The 25,926-nt window shown below is 39.4% G+C and overlaps 1 protein-coding gene across 1 annotated transcript; it reads right to left on the minus strand.

Moving 5' to 3' along the window:
• Window positions 1-1,660: 1,660 nt before the first annotated feature.
• Window positions 1,661-12,406, minus strand: LOC133824166 (uncharacterized). Its single transcript, XM_062257039.1, has 12 exons — window positions 12,024-12,406; window positions 10,695-11,240; window positions 9,320-10,495; window positions 8,899-9,226; window positions 8,231-8,486; window positions 7,921-8,137; window positions 7,433-7,782; window positions 6,791-7,327; window positions 5,474-6,674; window positions 5,037-5,384; window positions 4,674-4,911; window positions 1,661-4,594 (listed from the first exon to the last, which is right to left on the minus strand). Exons 1-12 carry the CDS (start codon window positions 12,153-12,155, stop codon window positions 1,839-1,841), a joined length of 8,085 nt encoding a protein of 2,694 aa, XP_062113023.1. The 5' UTR covers window positions 12,156-12,406; the 3' UTR covers window positions 1,661-1,838.
• Window positions 12,407-25,926: the final 13,520 nt, after the last annotated feature.

Raw genomic sequence — 25,926 nt, forward strand, 5'->3', positions numbered from 1 at the left:
TAAACTTTTTGTTGCTTTGTTTTTCTTAGATTGTTTTAGTTAGCTTAGTTTGTTTCTGTTGCTTTGTGGTGTTCAGTTGTTCCTTTTATTTTTGTTCTTTCAGCACCCCTCTGCCTCTTCTTTCGGCAGTTGAAGCCGTATTGTTAGTTGTCTGTGTTTGTTTTGTTTGTTCTCCCTTTCATGGGCATTTTTCAGCAAAAAAAAAAAGTATTATAAATTAGATTTTAGCTTTTTAGAGCACTCCCAATAGATGAGGTAAAATGTCTTATTCTTTATAATATAGAGAAAAAAAATGGTTAAATAGTCTTCCAATGGGTGATGTACATTTATATTTTTTTACCTAAATGAATAGTATTTCTCTATATGTAGTGAATACTATTCATCAAGCTATAAATATTTTATTATTTTTTTATAAAATTTTGCATATATATGAGTGTGATACTATTATATTTAATTATTTTATTTCTTAAAATGAATAAAATATTTTCAAAAAATATAATATTTAAATGATGTAGAGAAAAAATAAAGATGCATGTGGTATAATGTAAAAGTTTGAGGTAAATTATAAAAAAATATATTTTGGTGATATATTTTTAATATACTTTCTCTATAATATTTAGCTAAAACTCACAAAAACATCTTCAATCAGCTCATTTATACATATATTTATTATAATTATGCATAAACTCCAATTAATTCATATCTACGTTTACATATCTTTATATAATATTTTAATATTATTATTTTTCTTTATAAGTTTTCTTTCTCCCATTTAGTAAATATTTATTATTTCTTTTTCTTTTTCAATTATTTTATTTTACTTTAATTAATAAAATATGTTTAAAGATATAATATTTAAATTATGTAAATAAATATATAGAGAAGTTGATGTATGGTATAATATAAAACTTGGAGGTAAAATAGAAAAAAATGTATTTTGGGAAGATATTTTAAAAAATGGAGTAGAAGACACACTCTTGGTAAGTTAATACAAAATTTAATTATCTTTTAAAAACATATTGTATACATAACTGCATATCACTAAATTGAAAAATGTGTCTACAAGTTTCTTTTAAAGTGGAAAAGGTAATTGGATATATGGGATAAGCTGCAAAGAGTGAAAAGTCAGAGTTAGAACTGGGTAATAGGGCATAGCTAGATTGAGGCTCTCCCAATTTTCGGTATCATTCCCAAGTGAGAAATATCTGTCTTTGTACAAAACGAAAATGCATAAAATAAGGACGTGAAGAAGATGAAACGTGATTACATTTTTCTTTTACTTTTCTGATTTTTCTTTTATTTATTTTCCATAAGGGTGAGATGAAAATAATGAAATAGGTGAATTCTTTAATAATATGTATTATTTTTATATTGCTACCCGAGATTATATGATGGTGTACAATATTATTTGATGCAGTGTTTTATTTAGTGATTAGTTAAAATTAATACGAGTCTTACCTAGAGGAAATTTTCGGAATGTGAGTCATTTTTTGTTGTGGGTAGGGAAATGAACATGTTTTTAGTATTTATTTAGATCTTCTGGTCAATTACTAAAATAACAAGAACAAATTATTTCTTTAATATGGCTAGAGAACTACGTTGAGTGCTAAATGTGTCCAAATAAGTACGGACTCAAGTCACAAACACAATAACTCAATGATCGATTAGTAAATATTGATAAAAATAATACATACATATTTATAAAATATACTTGAACCGAATTATATCAATTTCCTTAGATTATAACAACAATATTCATATTCATAATGTATGTAGTACATAATACGTTAGAGTTTCATCATAAGAATTAGCAACTACCATTGCATTAGATACTTAGCCTATTTCTTCTTTCCTTTTGATTTGCTATTTTTGTTTTTTCTGTACTTGTTACTTCCCTTCTTTTTGCTATCTGGATTTTGACTGCTACTTGGTACTTCAGTAGCTGCCGGTGCTGCTGCTGGTGCGGGTGTTGGTGCTGCTGCTTCTGCTGCAGCAACACTAGCTTGACAAGTCTTGGACAACGACAGCGCTTCGTCCTTAGAAGCCTTGGACGATGACAGCACCTCTTCCTTAGAAGCACCCTCAGAAGTAGCTACCACAGCAGCAGTAGCAGAAGCTCCAACTCCAACTGAGCTCACTGAAGCTTCAACCTTGTCCGGAAACAATACTCTTAATATTTCATCATTGGAGGGGTTGGAACTCATACTTACATACACGGCATCTGGACACGACTTGAACGGACAACATCTCCAGAAATTCACAATCACCAAAGGATTGTTGATCTTCTTAAGAGCTTCAGCAATCAAATTCACATTGAAACCTGGATTGTTGTTTCTTCTTACTTTCTTGAGGGCAACACAAAACAAGTGTGGTAGTTGTTCGGTTATGTGGATCTTCTTCAGCACATTGATGAGTAAATCAGTACTCAAGCCAAAGTTGACACAAAGCAAACATGTCAGCACCACAAGTCTTGTAACAAGCACAGAGTAGTTCTCCATCACTGCTCTGGTAGATTTACCTATCCAGTGAATTGTATCCATCTTGTTGTTGAGAAATTCTTGAACTACTTGGCATAAGAATGCAAGTATGGGTTCTGGATTGACTTTATAAGAGGACGTTTGAGAGAGGCTGGTGAACTTCTCATGGTAAATAAGACATTCAACAAACGAAGATTTGGTGGATAAAAAATAACCATTAAAGGAAGACAACCATATCAGAAGGTACTCTACAAGATACAAGAAACAACTAGGAGATATGTAGTCGTTAACTGTCCTCCAATTGGTGATGTAGGTACTTTCTATAGCTTCTTTGAAACTACAAACAAGATACATCTCCCACACTCCTGTCTCAGATGCTTTAGTAGGTCCATCTTGTCTTGATTTTCCTCCATTGTCGGGAGATACAGAGTCTTCTGGAAAATCTGATCCCCTAACCTTGCGTAGATTTTCAAAGAATACCTTCCATTGTTTCCACATTTCATCACGGTTCAATTTTAATATAACCTTCTCACAGAGTTCTTTATTGACCTTCCCAGACCCAAGAATAATCATGGCAACTCTTCCAATTTGTCCATGAGAGATGTTATTACTTAGACGTACAGATTCAGCTATGACTTGATTCAACATACTCTTAGTAGTGTCTGCTCCTCGGAGTAAAATCATGTTTTTACTCGATGGTTTCCGCCAGTCTGGGAATATGTAACCAACTATGTTCTCAGTAGAAAATCTAATGTACTTCAACAGATTCTCATACTCATGATGCCTCAGCTTCATAATTTTTGCATCCAAAAGAAATGTTGCAACCTCATAGATCAGAGTAAGAGCCCTACTTTTGAAGAAAAGTACATCACAATTCTGGATTGGAAAGTTATAAAGAGCTTTGAGTCTGTCCAAAACCGTGAGTCCAACTGAAAGCATCTCCGAACACCAATATCCCTGGGCAGCAGAAACAAACTGGTGCAAATCAATAGATACCAACTTTCCTCTCTTTGATCTGTTAGCCACATATCTTGCCCAATCAGCCTCAGGGTATAGGAAAAAAAATATTGGATTCGAATTATTGTACTCACTCCAAACACCTAAAAAATTCATACAGAACTCCCCATAATCTCTGAACTCATTAACTTCTTCGGTCTCAAGACATCTAAGACATTCCAAAACACCAACAATCTTGTCCTTCCAAAAATTCCAAAAGTGAACTAGTGACATCATTGATACCTGGTTTTTAGAAATCATGTCTTCTGAATGCTTCCTTACATCAGCCACCATTTCGTCTTCCCAATAGTACTTGGTGGGTTTTAAGGAAAGGTGCACGTCCAGAATTTTTCTACCAGAAAGAATCTCGCCGCTAACACTCTTGTGCCTCTGAGAAGAAATCATCTGATTCATGATTGTTATCAAGTCACTCTTATTATTTGCAACGATATCAGCCTCAGTACAAACAATCTCATGAAAGTTGTTTGTATCATTACTGGCAAATGTTTTGGCTTTTGTTAAGAGATCACCCTTTTCTTTGAACTGCTTTAAGGGCCAGCCCTTGTTACCTGGTGACCAGAGGGAGTTGGCAAGCACATAAAAAAGAAGAAGAATAGCTGATTCTTTAAATTTTCCAGCTTTTCCCAGCAGATCCACCCTGCGTAATATATCACCTATTTGCTTGGCAATATTTGCAGCTTCCATGAAATTCTCCTTTTCTTCTTCCAACAACAAAAGTTCATCCAAGCAGCATAGTGATCTCAAGAAGTTCCGAATTGAATCCATGGAATTAAATTCTTTAACAAATTCCATCATGGACCTCATATCTTTGATTTCAAAGTAATGAAAAGCACATTTCTCCAAAAACGTCTGCTCAATTTTGTCTATTTCATCCCTTCTCTCTGCAGTATTGCACTCATTTGTTGTATGTTGTTTCCAACATTTAATGTAGTACAAACCCATCTCAAACAATTTTCCTTTTGAACAAGCAGTAAGACATTCTGAGAAGAAATTCCCTCGAGCATAAACATTAGCAGCAATCTCATGGCACCCTGCTAGAGAAAAGCATTCCCCAGCTTTTTGAAGCTCAGATTCACCACACTTTTCCAAATAAATATGACCTGCACAAAGAAAATCAAATAAGAAGAAACTAATAAAATGGCAAAATTGTAATCTACTAATTTGAAGTTTTATTTATACCTGCTCTTTCATACTCTCCCAGATCAGAAAAACATCTGGCAGCAGAATCAGCTTTGCCAATAGCTTCAAAAATCTCAGCAGCTTCTCTAAGGATGGATTTAGCTTCTTCAGGATTTGAAATGCGCATTCGATCAGCCATAGCCTTGAGTCCAGCAGCTTTAGACAATCTCTCCCAATACGTATCACAAGCTCTTTCAAAACACATTGTGGCCATTTCATAGTTGTTTTCGTGAAAGAGCTGTCGAGATTGAAAAAAAGGGGATTAGAGATACAACCAAAGTTTATCTAGGGGGAAAGAGACTGTTAGAAATACAAATTTTCAAGCATAAATATCAGTATTCATTGTTTAATAATAAACAAAACCTTAATGCCCCTCGATCTCCACTCTTCAGGGCTGCTTGCGACTTGCATGGCCTGCGCAAGCGAATCATCAAGCTGTTTAGATTGCACAAGACCCTTCTTCCTCCAATAGTCAAAGATAGGTTCAGCAACTTCCGAGCTTTCACAAATCCACAACCTTTGCCTTGTGCGTGTGACAGCAACATATAATTGCTTGAGTTCAGAGCATATAATATTATGTTTGGACTCGGAAAATTTTGGGAAGTTTGGTATGGTGGTGTCAAACAAATCTTGCTCTTTCATGTATTCATATATGACCCTCCACTGATTCTTTAGAGGGGAGGAACCAAAAAAATTGTACAGTAAGACATCCTACAGAAGGACAAGAATTAACATTATGTTGGAATAATTACTGTGCATGTTGAACAATTTTAGAAAGTAGATGAACTATACAAAGTTACCTGAAACTCAAGTCCCTTGCACTCCAGCACTGTAAGTAGAAGAGCTTGCTTCCCAACATAGCCGGAGATTTCCTTTCGAGCATTGTCATCTCTCACTAAAATAACCTGCTCTGCGCCAAAGCCAACAATATTTCCACTTGTCTTTCCACGGTTGCCAAAAATCTTTATGATTGCATTTTCATCATCCCCACATTGAAGCAGCAATGGAGATTCCCCATATATCAAACTGGTTTCTGGTTTTAAAAGATCAATGGACTGTGGAAAGAAATGATAAATAAGTTCAATTATGCTTTGCGACAACTTCAGAATACCAGCATGGGTACGAAAGTTTTGAGACAAATGGAAAACATCGGAGATCAATCCTTTCTCTTTTCTCTCTCCTTGTTCACTTTTGGGTTCAAATACAAACTTCTTGTAGAATAGATGGCGTATCTCTTGGAACCTAAAATCGACTCCCCTTGCAATTGTTTGTGCAGTGTCACCGGAAAAAACAAATCCCTCTTCAACATTGCCACATATGTGCTTAAACAAAGTGATTTGACTCATTGTAAGATCTTGCACCTCATCAATATAAACAAAATCCATTTCATCAGCCCTGTATCTTTCATACTTGAGTCGAGAATGAAGATCATTAACAAAATCGGCAAGATCAAATTCACCATTTTCCATTTTCATTTTTTCATAGATCTGAAATATATTGTATATTCTTTCTCTCTTTTCCCGACTTAAATTGGAGGAACGTCCCTCTGACATTTTAAGATAATCCTCACAGCTTAGCTTACTGTCACTTGATTCTATAGATTGTAGGCCACCTTTGATATGAGAAATTATTTCAACGAAGACTCGAGAAGGATCAAGCTTCTTTGTTAACTTGGAATTAAAATGAGGCCAATATAAAGCACTAAACTTCTCGTAGTTGACTTCCTTGTTCCTTATGAATGTCTGAAGCAACACCGATCTTGAAATTCTAACTTGATCAGAAGAAAGATCGTCCACATTAAGGAATCTTTCAAAAAAAGATTTACTCAATGTTCCATCTAGCATCATTAAGAACTTGTGGAATGTTATGACCAAAGGGTAGTAATCAGGAGGAATGTCATAAAAAGAGTCCAGAATGTTCTTGAACTGTGCTTCTTCATCATCTATATCATCAATAGCAATTGAACTACTTTCATCTAGATTGCTGCCATCACAAGCAAACCTGTCCATGTAACAGAAACATCATGAAATCAGAGTAACTCTTTATAACAAGTATTTGTAATCTTAACTTAGCACAGAATCAACTAATAACAACCATGGTGAGGAACATTTGCATACCTTTTCAAGTCAGAAACATGTTGCTTGACGGCATTACATAGCTTAGGACTAACTGTAACAAATAGCTGACGTAAGACCTTATTGCCTTTCTCTACCAGTGTATTGGGTCCCATACTATTTTCACCAACATGTCCAACAATATCAGTCTCGACTCCATGGAACTCATCCATAGCAAAATGGTGCAACTGTTCTCTTTGAAATAGTTTCATTGTCAAAACTGTGGTTTTTCCAGTTCCCGATCGTCCAAGTATAAAGCTACTTTTGTTAAAAAGGATGGTCTCCATTTGTTCATCCGTTACTTCATATGGAAGATCAATTTCCCTACCATCACGATCAGATAGCAGGTGGTTTACTACACCATGAGACAAGGAGTAGAATTTCATCAGCAGCAAACTCTCGCTGACCTTCGAATTTTCCACGTAACTTCTTCCATCTGAAGAGGAACCAATTAATTCACTCTCAGATTCGTTGTTGGAGAGATCCTTAAGCCGAACAAAATCCAAAGAGGGTGGCCAATTCTTTGGTATTTCCAAGTTGCTAGAAACAGAATAACAACATATCAAGAACTAAGTATGATAGCAGTATAAGAAACATTAAATTAGCAATGTGAGCTTAGAGTTATTCAAATACAAAAATACCTACCCATCAAAAGACTTTTCGTTGCAGAGTTTTACAAAATCATCAGTGTACTTGCCAAAAATGTTATCAAGGCGTTTTATCAGTTTCGGTACATCATCTGGAGGCAAAACATCCCATATCTTCAGTACTTGCTTGTAATTTAGATCCTTTGTGATGTCCACAGTACCAATAACAATCAGGCCTTCAACCTTAAATCTCATTATATCCATAGAACTATTACTTCCTGATTCCACAAGTTGTCTCTTGGGCCTCCACCCACTGGATAGCTTAAGAAGAAGGTTTAAAATTGACTTCTTTCTCCGGATTGATGTCAGTTTTTTAAATGACTTCAAAAAGTTATCACTGAAAAGTACCTAAAATTTGGAATGGCAAGGGAGGAAAAAATATATTAGAATGTAAATATCAGATGTACCAATTATAATCATCAAAATATGAGTATGTAGATTTATGTATGACATTAGTAAAGAACAACTAAGCACAAAAAAACATACCTTCCACTTCGAATTTCTGAAAAGCATACTATCAGCATTGAGAAGATCATCGAATTGATCAAGCTCTTTCTTGATCTCTAATATAGCCTTGGCTAAATCCTCATTGTCGTCAGCATTATAGAAACACTGGCGATTTTTTGCATCAACCAGTAACGCCTCCCAAATAGATTGACTATTAGCAAGGGTTCTTTCATTACCTAGTATCCACAAGCAATGCCTGGAGAAAACAATGAAACAAGCAGATATTATTCACACTTGATAAAAATCATGCAAGAACATACTTGGCAAAAATAAACATTTAGTGCCATACCTAGCTCTAGTGAGAGCAACATTCATTCTCTGAGGTTTGGATATGAAATCCAACGACTGGCCTATACTAGATCTTACAGTTGACATAACTATGATGTCTTCCTCTCCGCCTTGGAACCCGTCAATTGTTTTCACCTTCACTTGAAAGCCATCAATTGTTTCATACTTCTTCCCAACCTTTTCTTGAATTGCAACTACTTGGGCAGAGTAGGGAGACACCACACCGACACTAAGTTTAACTCGTGTCTCACGCCATGCTGTGTAAGAACCAAATGTGATGAAAGCACAATCATACAACTAAAAATTTATGCTATTATTATTATTTATATATTTTTTAAAAAAAAGCGAGTTGTCAACAATTTTTATGCTTTAAATATTAAGAATTTTGTTTTCTCAATCTACCAACTTCTTTGATGACATGAAAAGAAAATTTATAATAGATGTACAATGATATACAACTTCCCTGCAAATTGGCACTAGTACAAATAATAATAAAAAAAAATCTGAAATTACTTTTGTGAGTTAAATAATAAAGATTGAGATAAGCTAACACTTGAGAAGGAAAAAAAAATGAAAATCCATTAATATGTTACTATCACCATCATCATCATAATCATCAATGACATTTTTGCAGAAGTGTCAAACATATATGTGTACAAAAATCAATACCTTTGTAGAGATTCTGCAGTATTTTGATGACAAGAGCAACCTCAACCATATTTTTGCGACTGTGCCCATCATCATCTTTTTCCTCTCTTCCACCAATAACATTTAGAAAAGAATAAGTACCAAACATTGATCCTGGAAGATAACGCTTTTCATAGCTTTTCCTTTTAACTTTAGGCGCATCCACAATCTGGTTATGATAAAATTTTGAATTTGGGAAAGAACTGATTGATGGGTGCATTCTGTACTGAATATTTAGGAGATGCCTTGAATGGCTCTGGTTGCTCAACCTCTGAAATAAACTTCTTCCAAAACTAGCTTCCTCAGAAATCTGTTAAAGGAAGATAATAAAAGATATATTATAGTCAAGATAAAAGAATAATTATTAAAAAAACAGAGTAACCATTCGAAAGCATATGCTTACTTCACTTCTAACAGTAGCTGGTAACTGCCATTCATCACCAAAAAGAACTGCGTGCTTTATACCTGGAAGTTGAAGAGGTATAGTTGACTCACATTCTTTCAGTTGTGCAGCTTCATCAATGACCAAAACGGCCAATGGCTCAATTTTCATATGGTGCAGCTTAAAAGAACTCGATGCAGTGGAAAATATCAACGAAGCTCTTTGAAAACAGAACTCTGTTATTACTTCTTCAGATCTAAAATTTGGAAATTTAAGTTGTTTAAGGGAACCATGAAGGGTTCTCAAGATAGAAAGGCACTCACTTCTCACTGACAGCAAGTAAGAATTATTCACAAATGAATTAGATGAATAATCAATTCCTTCAGCACAAGAAAATATCTCTTCTAGTTCTCCAGAAATCATACTATCTTCAAACAAAAGTGTTCCAAAACGATCAAGTAACCCACTAAGGGCTGTCATGTTTTGAAAATTTTGATCCAAAATGTAACTTTGAGGTAAATGTGTACAGAGGTTCCAGATGCATTTTCTCAACTGCTCCACAATGGAACCAAATATTTTCCTCACATAATCAAGAAATGATTTGAACTTCTCTGTGCTTCCTTCCTCTATAGTTTTACTTTCACAGCTCTGTTCTTGTTGTTCTTTTATCAATTCATTTCCCAGGAAAACATGGTACTGAGAAACACAATTTTCAAGAAAGTTTATCATGGAAGTAAAGGAATGGTTCCAACCAAGCGGTCCAAAACACTCTGCAAGCCTTTGAACTCGATATTCCAAAAATATCTCTTGAATATCTGACCCAACTTTGAGCCTCTCCTTGTTGCCAAACAGAAGAATATCTCCTAATGAACACATTAGGGATTCAGATTCTGTAACTATCTTCAGGACTCGAGAAGCCACTTCAGTTATTGCAACATTTGTTGGTGCACAAACAAGGGTTCTATAGTTCATCTTCATGAGGGAGACAAGAAGGGTAGCATTAGTTTTTGTCTTCCCTGTCCCAGGCGGACCCCAAATAAGCTCAAAAGCACCTCTGTTCTTGCAGTGCATCATGTGAAGACAGGCAAGAACTGCACCAGTCTGAGACTCATTCATATTGGAAGATAGACTCTTCACCAACTTCTCATCAGATATGCAGCAATTCTCCTCAGAGCAGGTATCAAAATTTTCCATAACCTATTTTAAAATATGTAAACATATATAAAATGAAATGAAACAGATGAAATATAGCACATGGAAACCATCAGCACAATAGTGAGAAAGTTTAACACCTAAACTTCTATCATAAATCAACATTTCATAATTATAATAATCTCTTCCGCATGAACGATATTAACTGAACAAAATCTGCAAAATTAATATTTTAAAAGCTTACCCCAGAACGATTACACAGAACATAATCAAGCATCTTCAGGTTTCTTGACATATGCAATGCTTTCCAAACTCTTTTGTTAGTAGTTAAATTCGCCAAGAAAACAACGAACAATGATGTCTGCATCTGCTTTTCCAGTTCAAACTCCGTTGATGACTTGACTTTGAAATAAGTAGAGCTACTATCATCCCCTTTCTCATCCTCAGTGATACTAGAGACTGATAAAAAGGACCATGATCTGCCTGTCCTCTCTAAGTCAGAAAAAGTTTCTGGTTTAGCACTGACAAAAATCAAGATGTCTCCAGGCAAGGTTTTGTAAGGCTCCTTGCTCCTATCATTGAATCTGTTCCTCCAGTAATCAACTCTAACTTGATAAACTTTTTCTCCTTTTGACTTGGTTTCATCAAAAGCAACTACCTCGCCAAAAGGTAATCTATACAGTACGTCCATACTTGAATATAATTGTGCTCGAGTTTCTTCCAATAAAGGATAGACAAAAGATCCCAAATAATGCTGAACCGATTGAAATGATTCAGGAATCTTTTCCACCTGGAAAAAACGAAGGTCTTGTTAAGTAATTAAGCTTGCAACTTCTATACAAAATGAATGGTTAAAACTCAGTTATCTTGTGTTTAAGAGTTTTATAGTCAACACTCAGTTGCCATAAACACAATGGTGTCTCACCAATCATAGTACGTGAGAATTGGAAGCACCAAAAAAGCACATTGAAACAAAATCCGAATAGGAAATTTTGAAATGCATACCAAAAAAAAATTAAAAAAAAAAACTTCAATTCAATACGGAAACCAATAAACCTTTAGTATCATTCCCTTGATATAAACCTAAGAAATGATTTGCTTCCATCAAATGTAAAACATGAAGACCCCATATCACATGATCACCTCCATGTTTTAAAAAAGTAAATCCCAAATGGAAGAACATTCAACAATATTTGGCTAGTGATGGAAACTTCTTTATCATTGCTATAATAGAATTACAGAAGTTGGCTTTCCCCTATTTAATAATTTTATGCTCAACTATTTTAGGCAAGAACTATGTAATCATTATCTACAGATATAACAACATCAACATATAATCTTTTCAGTGATATAGTTTATGTTTGGGAAAAAATACACAAATTACAATTCCATAACTTTAAAATTACAAAAATATTCAAAATGAAAACTTCCGTACAGTTTTCTATTATTTTATTATGCAGAGAAAAAGGCCAACATATATAAAATATAATAAAAACAAAACAAAACCCACTTGGCAAAATGCCAAGAAAAATATGAAGATGGATGAACAAAGTTATATATAGAGACTAAGAACCTTGTCTTTGTAAAGATTTTCATTGGAAATGTCTTCAAGAGTCCAAGAAAACACAGTCTGAGTGAACTGATCAGTAGAGTCTTTCTTTCTCCTATCTGAAGTTTCCCCACCTTCCATCATCATCATCATCATTATCTGCTCACCTTTTTCCACAGCTCCTTTTCACTGCATCGAAAAACTTAGCACATGCATTCTATAACAAACATTTTCCACCATAACCCATTTTAAAGTAAGGGAAAGAAAATAGGTTTCTTGGCTCCAAAGCTTAGTGAAAACGGTGAACAAAAAATATGGGTCTGTTAAAGTAATCAAGTGAAAAAAAAAGGAATTTGAATATAGTACAAGCACTCAAAGAAAGAGATAATTTGCATTAGAGCCTTTATCGTTTTAGTATAGCTTTTCTCAAAAGAAAAATATATAATATATAATATATAATATGACATAGTACTATTATTTCTATTGGAATGAAAACGAAACGTCAAAGAAAAGGCCAATTACTTACATTCGAAGTTCTTTAAAAATTATGTCCGTACAACCCCTTCGTCTCCTTGACTTGACTTTCTATAAGTCCTAGCAAATTGTTCACATTTCACACAACAATTTTACATTTTCCATAAACTTATACTAATGCACACACGAACACTCACAATCAATAATGTAAAAATAGATATATCTACAAAATATTTTTAACTTTTGTAATAATATATTTCTACATTTAGATATATTACAATTCAGTCTTCAAATTTCTTTTAATAATATGTCTCACACTTTTTATTAACTTATATTTTCTCATCATTTTGTATTTTAAATAAATAAAAAAGATTAAAGAAATTTAATATTAAAATAATATAAAAGAAAAAATTGATCATGATGTAATGTAAGGATTTTGGTGGTTTATTAAGAATAAGTTAGAGAAGTCATCAAGAGTGTCCAAAACCCATAAAATGAAATAAAATTTTATTTGAAGTTGAATTTAAAATTAAACTCACTTACCATAATTAAATAAACAATATTAGACACCATTAGTTATTCATAAAAAAAATATTAAAAAAACATCTTAAAATGCATTATAACAATATATACTCATATAATATTATCAGTGTTTTTCAAGTAAAAAAAATAGATCAATAATATGGGCATTATCATACTTTGCACCATACATTAATTAAAAGAATATTTAGACATCTCCAAGATTTGAATTTTGTGATAAATTTAGCACAAAAATTAAGTTAATGCTATATTTTGTACAATATTTGTAATTGTGCAGTATTTGCAATTGTGCTCCAATATACAAAATGTAAATTAACACAAAAAATTAATAATTTATTTAATATTATTGAGAACATACAAAAATTAATTTTTTTTATTATTCAAATTATGTACTTCAAAAAATTTATCATTAAAAAATATATATAGTTGATCTTTATTTATAATAATTAGCGATAATGTGGTAAATAATAAGATTTTTACATGTCATAAACATTAATACCAGATTAAATAGCAATTTTTATTTTATTCATATAGCACACATTACAAATTGCAATCTAACTAAAACTAAAAGATTTGTTGTGAGAAGTTTTAAATGCAATCATTAATAACGATATAAAAAAGACTGGTCTTAATATTGTCATGTTGAATTTATTTTTATTTTTTTTATCAATTAATCATTTTAACTTTTCCCATAATTTTGTTTCAAACAATAATATGAATTAAACAACAAAATCAAATTTAAATATTATCCGTACCACCAATTTAATTGTTCTAAAAAGACCAATCTTAATTAATTGATCCTCTTTCACTGTCTTATTCTATATTAAATAATAAACAAAAACAATAATACAATAGAACTTGTATTGTAATTAAAAGTATGGATTTTTATTCATATAATACTAAACATTATAAATAAGATTTTAGATTTTTAGCGCATGATTGTGGTGGAAAAATACAAACTTTCCGGAGTAAAACGAAATTTAATTATCTTTTAAAAACAGCATATACGTAATTACAATTATTCACATCACTAAATTGAGAATGAGCTTTTTTTTTATTAATTATTTGTTTTGGGTGGCAAAAAAGTGTTAAAGTGGACAAGTTGATGGGATATTGGAAAAGATAAAAGAGAGAAGAGTGAAGTGAAGAGTCTGAGTTAGGTTTTATAATTTTGTAAATAAAAAAGTATTATCGTTCATAAATAATAAATTGAAAAATGTCAAAACGCGGTATTTTTGGGTAAAGAATGGAAAACGATATTCTCCTTATGTTGACGCCGCTTTTCGTCAAACAGTGAAAGAAGAGCACAAAAACAATAATAGATAATGGCCAAATACAATAAAACAGATCAAACACACGATTTTTACGTGGTTCAGCAGTTAAATATGCCTAGTCCACGAGTCTTTGTTATTAATCTCAAGATTATCTCTGAAAATTCTTAAGCATGAATTCTTCAGAGTTTTTTCTCTCAAGGATCAGAATTTCGGTCCTTTACAATGATGCATGGCCTCTCTATTTATAGAGAAGGCTGCAGAATACTATCCCACATATTTTGGGTAGTTAGTCTTTTTATGCATAAAATAAATAGCTTTAAATGCCTATAATCAGATATAAAAGGATACGTCCCTGAAGATCAGGAAACGCATAACTGATCAAATAATATCCCACGATTCCAGGGGATTTACATTAATGAATGAGGATTACATCTCCTATTTATAATACTTGTAGATATTCAGGATGGTTATCGCATATCTTCTAAGGCTTTAGCTTCCCAGGCTTCCCGTCATCTGTCGAGCTGAAGATATCTCTCGAGTTCACGTGGCTTTCGAGATCACACGTTCATCGAGCTCGCGACCCCTGATCCGAAGTCGTCCCTGGAGATGAGGGTGTTCTCGGAGCTACCTTCCGATGTCGCGATCGTTTCGAGGTCACCATATTCGAGGTCATATATCATACTTTGCAGGCTCGATATACAACCCTGGAGCATACTCTAATCCTTACGAGATCAATTGTTGTGAATCCGACTTTCGAGGTCACATTTACCATGGCTCGAAATCTGGGTATAACATCTTGGCCCCTCAAAAGTATTTGTTCGAATCCTAAGAGAAGGAAACTTTTGAACTACTTTACTTGAGAACTGTACCGTCATACACTCTTAAAAATGGACACGCGTCAGCTGGGTATTGCTCACTTTAGGCACTTGAGTGCCTTGGAAACACGCCCACGATCGTCCGTTTGACAACTTTTCGGCGCCTTCTTGTCATTGATCCCCATCCGTTCGATCTAGTGAGGATTTCACTCGACGCTCCTGATTAATTCCTTTTCCCCACTTATATATACAAGGCCCCACTCTTCATCTTCTTCTTCACTTTTACCTTCATTCGCCATAAGCAAAAAAGAAAAACAAACTCAGAGACCTCTTTGCAAAATTCCTATTCTATGCATGTTTTCTCGACCAAAGAAGCAAAGGAATCCTGGTCTGTTCGAGTCAGTGAGTTCTTTCCTGCAACCTCTTCTTCGATCGACGATCTCTCTGCAATCGCCATTACTGTGTAAGTATGCCATTTTTGTTTTCCATTTAAAATGTTCTTGCTGTGTATGCTAGTTTACGTTCTTAGCATGATACGATAGGAGGTTTTGATCTGATAGGCTTTTATGCTTTCTAGATTTTCATTCCGGATGTTCGTCTCTGGTTTATACCCAGTTTTGACGTTTGAGTGTGGTTCCCATTTTCTGGGTTTTGAAATTTTTAGGCAACGTTTCTTGTGCACTAAGTTTTCGGATAAAAACGTGGGTCTTGATAAATGCACGAAACCCAAAGACGTCTTTCCTGGTTAACCGCCACTCTTCTTTCCCTTGAATTTCAGGATTTTCAAAAAATTATCCACGCTCCTTTTCTTTTTCGTGGAATACACGCCCCTGACTCTTCAATAAGGATCTTAGTATTTAGTGTCTCGTTCCTAAATTTCCGAGCTCATTCCATCGAGCTCGTGATTCTTGCATGCATGGCCCTCACCATATTTTCTTTCTCGTTAGATGTCACAGAATCTGGAAAGACGGTGGGGGTCATTGCTGGCAATCCCTTACGAGCCAAAGTCTCCGAGCCCAGAATCGCTCTTCGCCCGGAACCAACGTCGGATAAGAGAATACGAGCTTGCACGCGAGCAGGAAGACGTTCGAGCCCACTATCGCCGCCAGATAGACGAGGTCATTGAAAAGAAGAGAAGAGTTCTTCGGGAGGCCCTCTATCCGGAGCTCTATTCAGGACCTAGGCCAATTCCCCTCGACCCTGCGCTAAGAGTCACTATTGCATACCATCCAGGGGAACTCCAGTTTTCCTTAATGGGGGAACCTTCCTCCTCACAGCCAAGGAGAGAGATGTTCGAGGCCGAGCTTTACTGGAGCACGGTTACCACAACCAGCCAAATATCTGAAATACTGGCCTTCCATGGCCTTCATTTGTCAGGCACCTTGAAGTGTCGAGCTCCGACTGGTCAAGAACGGAGCTGCTTCGCCCCTGGCGGCCTTGATGCCACAGTGAAATATGCGGCATGGAGCCAAGAACATATGAGGGCAGGAGCACTGCTGCCCTTGAAGTCTTTTTTCAAAGACTTTACTAACTTCGTTGGGTTGGCTCCGTTCCAACTCAACACCAATTCGTACAGGGTGCTGTCTGCCCTGAGGTCCTTGTTCCACGAGCTGGGGTGGGAAGGACCTTCACCTCAAGAGATTTTATATCTCTTTTGTTTGAAAAGTAACCCCTCCCGAGCTCGGGGAGGGGATGGTTTTTACTATCTCTCGAGCTACCCCAAAGAGACGAAGGTTTTTGGGGATCTTCCCAACCATCCGCCTGATTTCAAGAGGGCCTTCTTCTGGACAGATGGTCTGTCCCCATCTCAACATTATTCGTTCAGGCGAATTCGTAAGTATTCTCGTTACTTTTATTCCTGAGCTCAAGAATTTAGTTCTTAAATCCACATTTAGTTGAAATGTGTTTCGTTTTTCAGCTAACTTTCAACGTCCCACCCCTAATGAAGCGATGAAGAGGCACAGAGAGGCCTTACTCCAACTCCCTTATGGCAGGAGGTCTCTCTCGTACCTATTACATGAGGGCAAGCTCCGAGCTTGCGGGCTGTTGGGAGAGGGCCAGTCAACCTCTGACTGGTCCAGCAAAAAATATGAACACTGGGAGGAGGTGCCACTGCCCACAGGCGCCCTTCCTCTGAGGAGAGAAAAGAGGCCATCACTCCCAGTTCGTCTGAGGAGTCCGCGGTCCGGGAATGAGGCCAATGATGAAGCCTCGAGCTCAGACTCAGATGAAGGTAAAGTCCTCCCTACTTCGAGGATGTGGTCCCCCACATTACTAAAACACAGGCCCAATAGGTTAGTCTCGTGCCCACAGGATAGATACCACTTCTACATATAAAGTTGGGTAGATGACTGTGTCCATAGGTTCAATAGTGGGCTCGGGAAATACGATACCATGTACACCACGGACGAGGTGTGGAATGGGATAACTGTGCAGTACGGGACCAATGATTACAGGGACCTCTCGAGGTTATCACCTACTTATAGGGAAGGCACTCCCCCCGCCTCCTCTGAAGACGGGGGAATTTCATGGTCCCCAAGCTCGAGCTCGGGGGAGAGTTCCAATTAGGTTTCTTCTATCATCACTCTATATGTCTGTGATACCGAAATTACCTGATGTACACTTCTCTTTTACTGACTCACTGTGTTGTGACTTGTGCAGGCGAGATGGACTCTGACCTTGACACCCTTATCGACAATGCAGGCGCCAAGAGGAGCAAACGCCCTAGGGCGGGGTCACTGAAGACCGGCCAGCCGGGCAAAGGCTCCAAGAGATCCAAGAAGACACCTCCCCTTGCCCCGCCGGTTTCGAGCTCTGTTGCTGCGTCGACTGTCCAGGCCAGCGCCTCCACGACAATGCCATCCTCGCAGGCCGTCGTCTCCGCGGCTGCACCGACTTCGCTGGTTGGTGCCCCTGCCATTGTTGAGTCCCAACCTCCTGTGGTGGGCGAAACGTCTTCTGCTCAACTTTCCAGAAGACCTTCTGCTTCTCGAGTTCAGAAGCTAACAATCTCCACCCATATGGACTCATATGTGGTGGACAATGCTGCTGGACCTCACGGATCTACGCTGATCTCGGATGTCATGTCTCGGATCGGCCAGCGCTATGGCAGTTTCGAAGCTCCCCAGTGGCAGTGCTTAACCGGCACCCGAGACCGCACTGTTCTTTATGAGAAGAGTATCGAGCACACTGCTGCAGTAAGTATTCTTCTATATTCCTTTTGCTTGCATTCATACTGACCTGAGGCTAATGGTGGTTTCTTCCTTTTTTCAGGCTCTTGCCTTCACTGCCCAGCTCAATTACGAGCTGAACAACGAGATCCATTCGAGTAGGACTCATGCTCAAGAGGCGAAGGACCTCCACCTTAGAGCGAACGACGATCTGAAGACGGCAAATGCTAAGCTCGAGGCAGTGGTTAAGGAGCGTGAGGACATGGCCAAGGAGCTCGGAAAACTGAGAGCTGAACTCGAGGAGCAAAAGAAAGATAACACCCAGCTTCGGGAGACCAATAAGAAGCTCGAAGAGGACAAGGCCGCCACCTTCGACATCATAGAGGATGCCAAAACTCGCCTTCTTGCTGAGTACAAAGAAAAGAAGGAAAAGGCGGTCGACTCAGCCATGTACCGAATGTGGGCTTATAATGAAGATCTGGACACCAGCTTCTTAGGTCCCCACGAGGCGCCGCTTTTTGAACGATGGAATGCTCGGCTCGAGAAGGAAGAGGCTGAACAGCTTGAGAAAGAGAAGGCTGAGCAGCTCGAGAAGGAAAAGGCTGCTCCGGGCACCGTTTCGGAGGAAGCTCCGGAGGATAGTCATGCTAGTCGTCCTGGGGGGTCTAGTGCAGCTGATGCTGAGAAGGCCAAGGAGACTCCTCTTCCTTGAATCTGACCTCGGGGAGATCAGTTATCGGGGCTGCGTCCCCTTATTTCTGTAATTATTTTAATGTATGCCCACGGGGCTGATACAATTTCTTTTACCATTCTTTTATATGCTTTACATTTCTTGGCTCGAAATATTTTGCATATTTTTATATTGGTGAACCAGTTATGTTTATTTATTCATACATAGTTTGGATTTAGGCTCGAAATTCGATGCATTCATGCATAGTTTATTCAAATTATCCGCTTCCGACCTCGTTATTTATCAAGGTCGGATATTACTTTAACCATGAACTCAAAAGTACTTGTATGGCATGTAATGTGAGTGATTTGGTTATATCTTTTTGCTTAGTCACTTTTCCTCATCCTCAGTTTTTGCTCCGAGGTTGAGAGTTCGAAACTATTTTCTTTAAGATATTCCAGCCTCGATGTTGACTCATCTCGAAGTAGTTTTAGGTTCCAACTTATCATCGATTAATTTTTTGGCTAGTTTGTTCCAAACCTGTTCAGTTTGCACATCTGGTTAACTCCAAACGTTTTAAGTTTTTGATAGTTCGGTTATGTCCGACCTATCTATGCTCGCGTACTTGGTTACATCCAAATACTTTATATATTTTTTATAATTCGGTTTATGTCCGACCTATCTATGCTCGAGTACTTGGTTATATCCAAATACTTTATATATATTTTTATTTTTTAAGCTGATGGTATATATACCAATGATGCCCCCTTAGTATCCTATGAGTGTGACCATAGGTTATTAAATTAAGAGAGATAGCAAAAATAAAAAGGAATTGCATAGTGAACAAAATAGACCTTTTATTTGATCAAATTCAAAAACAAATAAACTAGTACAGATAGAAAATCATGGTTACAGGCAACACTTTTCCAACACTATTGATAGTAAGGTCTAAGGTGTTCGCCATTCCATGCTCGCGGTATCAGGCTCCCATCCAATCTCGCAAGTTTGTACACACCAGGTCGGATGACTGACTCTATCTGGTATGCTCCTTCCCAGTTTGGCCCGAGCACTCCAGCTGCTGGAACTCGGGTTGCCAAGAATACGCGTCTCAATACCAGATCTCCCATTCTGAACTTTCGATCTCGAACCCTCTTATTGAAATATCGTGTAGTTCGTTGCTGGTAAGCAGCATTTCTCAGCTGAGCCTCTTCTCTTTTTTCTTCAACCAAGTCTAGGGTTTCTTCAAGCTGAGTGTGATTGGAACTTTGATCGTAAATCTGAGTTCGAATCGTTGGGATTTCGACCTCGATGGGCAACATTGCCTCGCAGCCGTATGCTAGAGAGAACGGGGTATGCCCTGTTGAGGTCCGAGCTGTGGTCCTATACCCCCAAAGGACTTGAGGTAATTCCTCGGGCCATCGCCCTTTTGCTTCTTCCAAATTTTTCTTCAGAGAACTCTTGAGAGTTTTTTTAACGGCCTCGACCTGACCATTCGCTTGAGGGTGAGCCACTGATGAAAAACTCTTTATTATGCCGTTCTTTTCACAAAAGTTGGTGAATAAGTCGCAATCGAACTGGGTTCCGTTATCGGATACAATCTTTCTCGGTACTCCATATCGGCATACGATGTTCTTTACCACGAAATCAAGGATCTTTTTCGAAGTTATGGTTGCCAATGGTTCAGCCTCCGTCCATTTCGTGAAGTAATCAACATATTGCGAAAGGCCATGGGGATGTCAACATGGTCAGTTCAGATGGTGGAGCTCAGGGTATCGTGGCGAATCTCTGGCATTTTTCGCATTTCTTCACATACTCAAAAGAGTCTGTTTTAATGGTTGGTCAGAAATATCCTTGGCGTATGATCTTCTTGGACAGGCTATGCCCCCCGGTGTGATCTCCGCAGAACCCTTCATGAATTTCTTCAATGATCTTCTTTGCCTCGGGAGGGGTTACACATCTAAGCAGCGGCATGGAATACCCTCTTCTGTATAGCTTTCCGTCCAGAATGGTGTAACGAGGAAGTTGATACATCAACTTTCGAGCCTGATTTCGATCTTTTGGAAGAATCCCATTCTCGAGATAGTCAACTATCGGACTCATCCAGGTCGGCTCCGTCTCGATCATGCACACATCTTCCTCGTCTGGCTCAGTAATGCTGGGTGTTAACAGGTGTTCTATGGGTACAACATTCAGCTCTTCATTTTCGACGAAGGTGGCGAGTCAAGCTAAGGCATCTGCATTTGAGTTTCATTCTCGGGGAACCTGTTCGATTGCATAAAATTCAAAATACTCCAATACAGATTTTGCCTTCTCCAGATAAGCTGCCATTCTTGTGCCGCGAGCCTGGTATTCTCCCAAGATTTGATTAACCACGAGCTGGGAGTCACTGTAGCAATGAATGGCTTTAGCCTTGAGCTCCTTTGCTATTCGTAGTCCCGCAAGTAGAGCCTCATACTCGGCCTCATTATTCGATGCTTTAAAGCCGAATCTCAAAGCGGAGTGAAATTTGCTCCCTGCGGGGGTGATCAGAATAACCCCTGCCCCTGCTCCATTTTCATTTGACGAGCCATCGACGTAAAGTTTCCACAGCTCGTGGGCCGTGGTTATTACTTCGTCGTCGGCTATACCAGTACATTCCACTATAAAGTCCGCCAATGCCTGTGCCTTAATGGTCGTTCTTGGATGGTAGGTGATCTCGAACTGTCCAAGCTCAATAGCCCATTTAAGAAGTCAACCTGAAGCCTCTGGTTTAGACAGGACCTGCCTAAGTGGTTGATCTGTCAGTACATGGATGGGATGTGCCTGAAAATAGGGGTGGAGCTTACGAGATGAATGAATTAGACTGAGGGTGAGTTTCTCCATCAATGGATACCTTGACTCTGCCCCCAGTAATCTCTTACTGATGTAATAGATGGGTTTCTGCACCTTTTTTTCCTCTCGAATGAGCACTGCGCTTATCGCGTGTTCGGTGGTTGAGAGGTATAGGTACAATACTTCTCCCATTTCGGGTTTTGACAGGATGGGTGGTTCAGCGAGGTGTCTTTTGAGCTCCTGAAAGGCCAGCTCGCACTCCTCTGTCCATTCAAACTTCTTACTTCCTCTCAATAAGTCGAAGAATGGAAGGCCACGATCCGTTGACTTCGAGATGAATCTGCTCAGGGCGGCCATCCTGCCAGTCAAGCTTTGGACATCTTTATGCTTCCGAGGTGAAGGCATATCAATCAGGGCCTTTATTTTGTCGGGGTTGGCCTCGATTCCACGAGAGTTTATAATAAAGCCCAGAAATTTTCCCGAAGATACCCCAAAAGTGCACTTCTGAGGATTTAGCTTCATGTTGTATTTCCTGAGCACGCCAAAGCACTCTTCGAGGTCATCAACATGGTTCTTGTTAAGTTGAGACTTGACAAGCATGTCATCAACATAAACCTCCATGTTGTTTCCTATCTGCTCTGAGAACATCATGTTTACGAGCTGCTGGTACGTGGCTCCAGCATTCTTAAGTCCGAATGGCATGACATTATAGCAGTAGAGCCCTTTATCTGTGATGAAGCTCGTATGTTCTTGGTCGGGGGCATGCATGGGAATCTAGTTATATCCAGAATAAGCATCCATGAATGACATCAGGCCATGCCCCGCCGTGGCGTCCACGAGCTGGTCAATCCTTGGCAGCGGAAAACAATCTTTTGGGCAAGCTTTGTTGAGATCTGAGTAGTCAATACAGGTTCTCCACGTCCCATTGGGCTTTGGGACCAACACTGGATTGGCTACCCAGTCAGGGTAAAAGGCATCCCTAATGAAATGGTTTGCTTTTAACCTGTCAACTTCCTCCTTTAATGCTTTCTTTTTGTCTTCGTCCAGCTGTCTTTGCTTTTGTCGCTTCGGGGGAAAGCTTTTGTCTATGTTCAATGCGTGGCTCGCTACATTCAGGCTTATCCCCACCATGTCTGAGTTTGACCATGCGAAGACATCCTGGCTTTTCTTCAGAAAGCAAATTAATTGCTATTTTGCCTCGTCTTGGAGGTGTTTTCCGACCTTCACCTTCTTCGCTGGATCAGCTTCATCGAGCTGAATTTCTTCAAGCTCCTCTAAAGGTTTGAGGTCGACTTTCTCCTTAATCCTCGGATCGATCTCCTCGTCAATTTCTAAGACTGTTCCGTCTTTATTTTGTATGATAGCGAGTGTTTGAGCGCTCGTTTGTTTCTTTCCCCTCAAAGAAATGCTATAACATTCCCTTCCTGCCAATTGATCTCCTTTTAATGTCCCGACCCCGCTTGGAGTTGGGAACTTAAGGGCCAGATGCCTCACAGATAAAACTACCCCCAGCCCGACCAGGGTGGGTCTCCCGAGCAGTACATTGTAGGCAGATGGTAACTCTACTACCACGAACTCCATTATCTTGGTCACCGAGACCGGATAGTCTCCCAAGGTCACAGGGAGTTCAATGGATCCCATACAGGCAGTTCCTTCTCCTGAAAAGCCGTACAAAGTAGTTGCACACGCCTTCAGGTCACGAAGGGAGAGTCCCATTTTCTCGAGGGTTGCTTTATAAAGAATGTTGACTGAGCTCCCGTTATCTATGAGAACTCGGCGCACTCTTTTGTTGGCAAGCTGAAGAGTAATAACCAACAGATCATGATGAGGGAACTGAACATGGGAGGCGTCCTCCTCAGTGAAGGTTATTGGTTGTGCTTCAATCCTCTGGCTTTTCTGTGCCCTAGGTTCGGGTTCATACGGAGACCCGTCCCCTGTCTTCAGCTCGTTAACATATCTTTTTTGAGCATTTCTGCCCCCTCCTGCGAGATGAGGCCCTCCCGAGATGGTTATCACATCCTCTCCATCTATCGGCGGGGGCCTGTCTTCTTCCCGAGATCAGGAGTTATTATTTTGTGCCGTCGAAGGCGCGGCTACTCTCTGGCTCACAGTAGTCTGTCCAGTACTCTAGTTTTTGACATACTGCCGGAAATAACCTCTCGAGATCAACCCTTTGATCTCGTCCTTCAGCTGTCGACATTCATCAGTTGTGTGTCCAGTGTCTCTGTGGAACCGACAATACTTACTGGAATCCCTCTTGGATTTTTGATTTCTCATTGGGTCCGGACGCCTGAAGGGAACCTGGTTTTCATTAGCCAGGTATATGTTCTCCCGAGACTCGTTGAGCTCGGTGTGTACTTTATACACGGAGAAATACCTCTCTCCTTTCTTTTTCTTTCCTCCCTCAGCATCGGGGTTATTTCCCTCGCTCTTTTTCCTCTTTGAGGGATTTTCCGAGGTAGGCTGCGGAGCTGCTGGGTCAGCCGAGGTTGAGGCGGAGTTAATGTTTATTGTTGTAGTTTCGGTCTGCGAGGTCACCTTGAGCGTTGACCTCGCCTCCTCTACATTGACAAACCTCTACGCTCGTCTGTTAAACTCGGTTATTGACCTCACCGGTTTCCCTTGCATGTCATCCCAAAGGGCACTTCCGGGTAAAACACCAGCTCGGATAGCCATAAGGTGCCCACTGTCATCCACATCTCGAGCTCGGGCGACCTCCAGATTAAATCTTGTCAGGTAGCTTTTCAGTGTTTCGCATGGCTGTTGGTCAGAGTGGATGCCTCTGGCCTGACTCCCACCATAGCTCGGAATTGCTTCTTGAAGTCTCTAGACAACTGTTCCTATGAAGTTATTGAGTGTTTCTTGTACTTTTCGAACCAACTTTTGGCAGGTCCTGCAAATGATGTTGGAAACAACATGCATCTGAGCTCGTAACCCACGTTGCTAGCTCTCATAATAGTGTTGAATGTACTCAGGTGACTACATGGGTCGGTTTTTCCTTCAAACGCTGGGATGTGAGGAATCCGGAATCCTTGAGGAAATTGGGTGTTGGAAATATGTGGAGCAAACGGCTCGAGCTCCTCATCAGAGTCCTCATATCGACCATTTCCTCGTTCATTCTTTAAAAGCCTAAAGGCTTTTTCGAGCTGATCGATCCTTGCTTGGACTGGGTCAGTAGGAGGTGTTGCCTGGAATTGACTGTCATTGATCATGATTCCAGGCTCGCGTCTCTGTGAGGGATCTCTCCGCCTATTCAAGCGATCCCTCAGGTCCGGATTTGTCTGATCTTCCTTCCCCCTACTCTGATTTAGATGACTTCGCAGGTCATGACGATTCTTGCGACTTCCCGTATTTTTATGACCTCGGTCGTGTTTACTGGCGGACCTGGTCTCTCCGGACTCGTCACTGGTGAAACTCATTGATCGATCATTTCGTGATGTATTCTTCCCATGTCGCCTCGTCTCCGCAGTGCGAGACCGAGACGTCTGACTTTTCTCAGATGGTGCGCCTCTCCGCTCCTGGAATGTCTCCCTGTTTCCTTGTCTTTCCCTTGTACGCCCTTGATCCTGATCTCAAACAGGTTGAGCATTTCTGCGGGGAGGTGAAGGATATCTTATGGGAGACGGAGGGAACCGTATAAGCGACGGTGGCTGTCGCCCTTGTCGTGGCCTAGAGGGGCCAGAATTTTCCCTAGATGGGTCAGTTGCATTCGGTGCATTCCCAGGTACCTGAGTCCGAGCCTCTGCAGGGGTTCGGTTATTCTCAGTTCCTGCAGGCACTTCCATAGGTGGGTTAGGCGGAACCCGAGCTCGGGTACTCCTCTGGGGCCTAGGGGGAGCAGATGGCTCTGCTGGCGCCGAAGGTTGAGTCGGCCTCCTTGTGGCAGCATCCTTTCGTGGACGCCCACGGGGCCTCCGGGGAGGGACATGCACGTCCCTTGGAGGAGGGACTTGATTTTCGCGCGGAGGCGGGGGCTGAGCCACCTGCGCCTCTGTGGCTATCCTAATCTGCTCCTCATTCCGTTTGTTGGCCTCTGCCAACAGTTGTTTCAACTGCCAGTTTTCCAGTTCTACAATAGGAACGTAACGCTCTGGATTGTAGTACATGTCCTCATCCCTTGGTGGAGGCGGTGGTCCCCGAGAATCAGAAGACCTACTTCTCTCCTCAGCATCC

The sequence above is a fragment of the Humulus lupulus genome, chromosome 3, assembly GCF_963169125.1.
Source record: "Humulus lupulus chromosome 3, drHumLupu1.1, whole genome shotgun sequence".
Classification (NCBI taxonomy): Eukaryota; Viridiplantae; Streptophyta; class Magnoliopsida; order Rosales; family Cannabaceae; genus Humulus; species Humulus lupulus.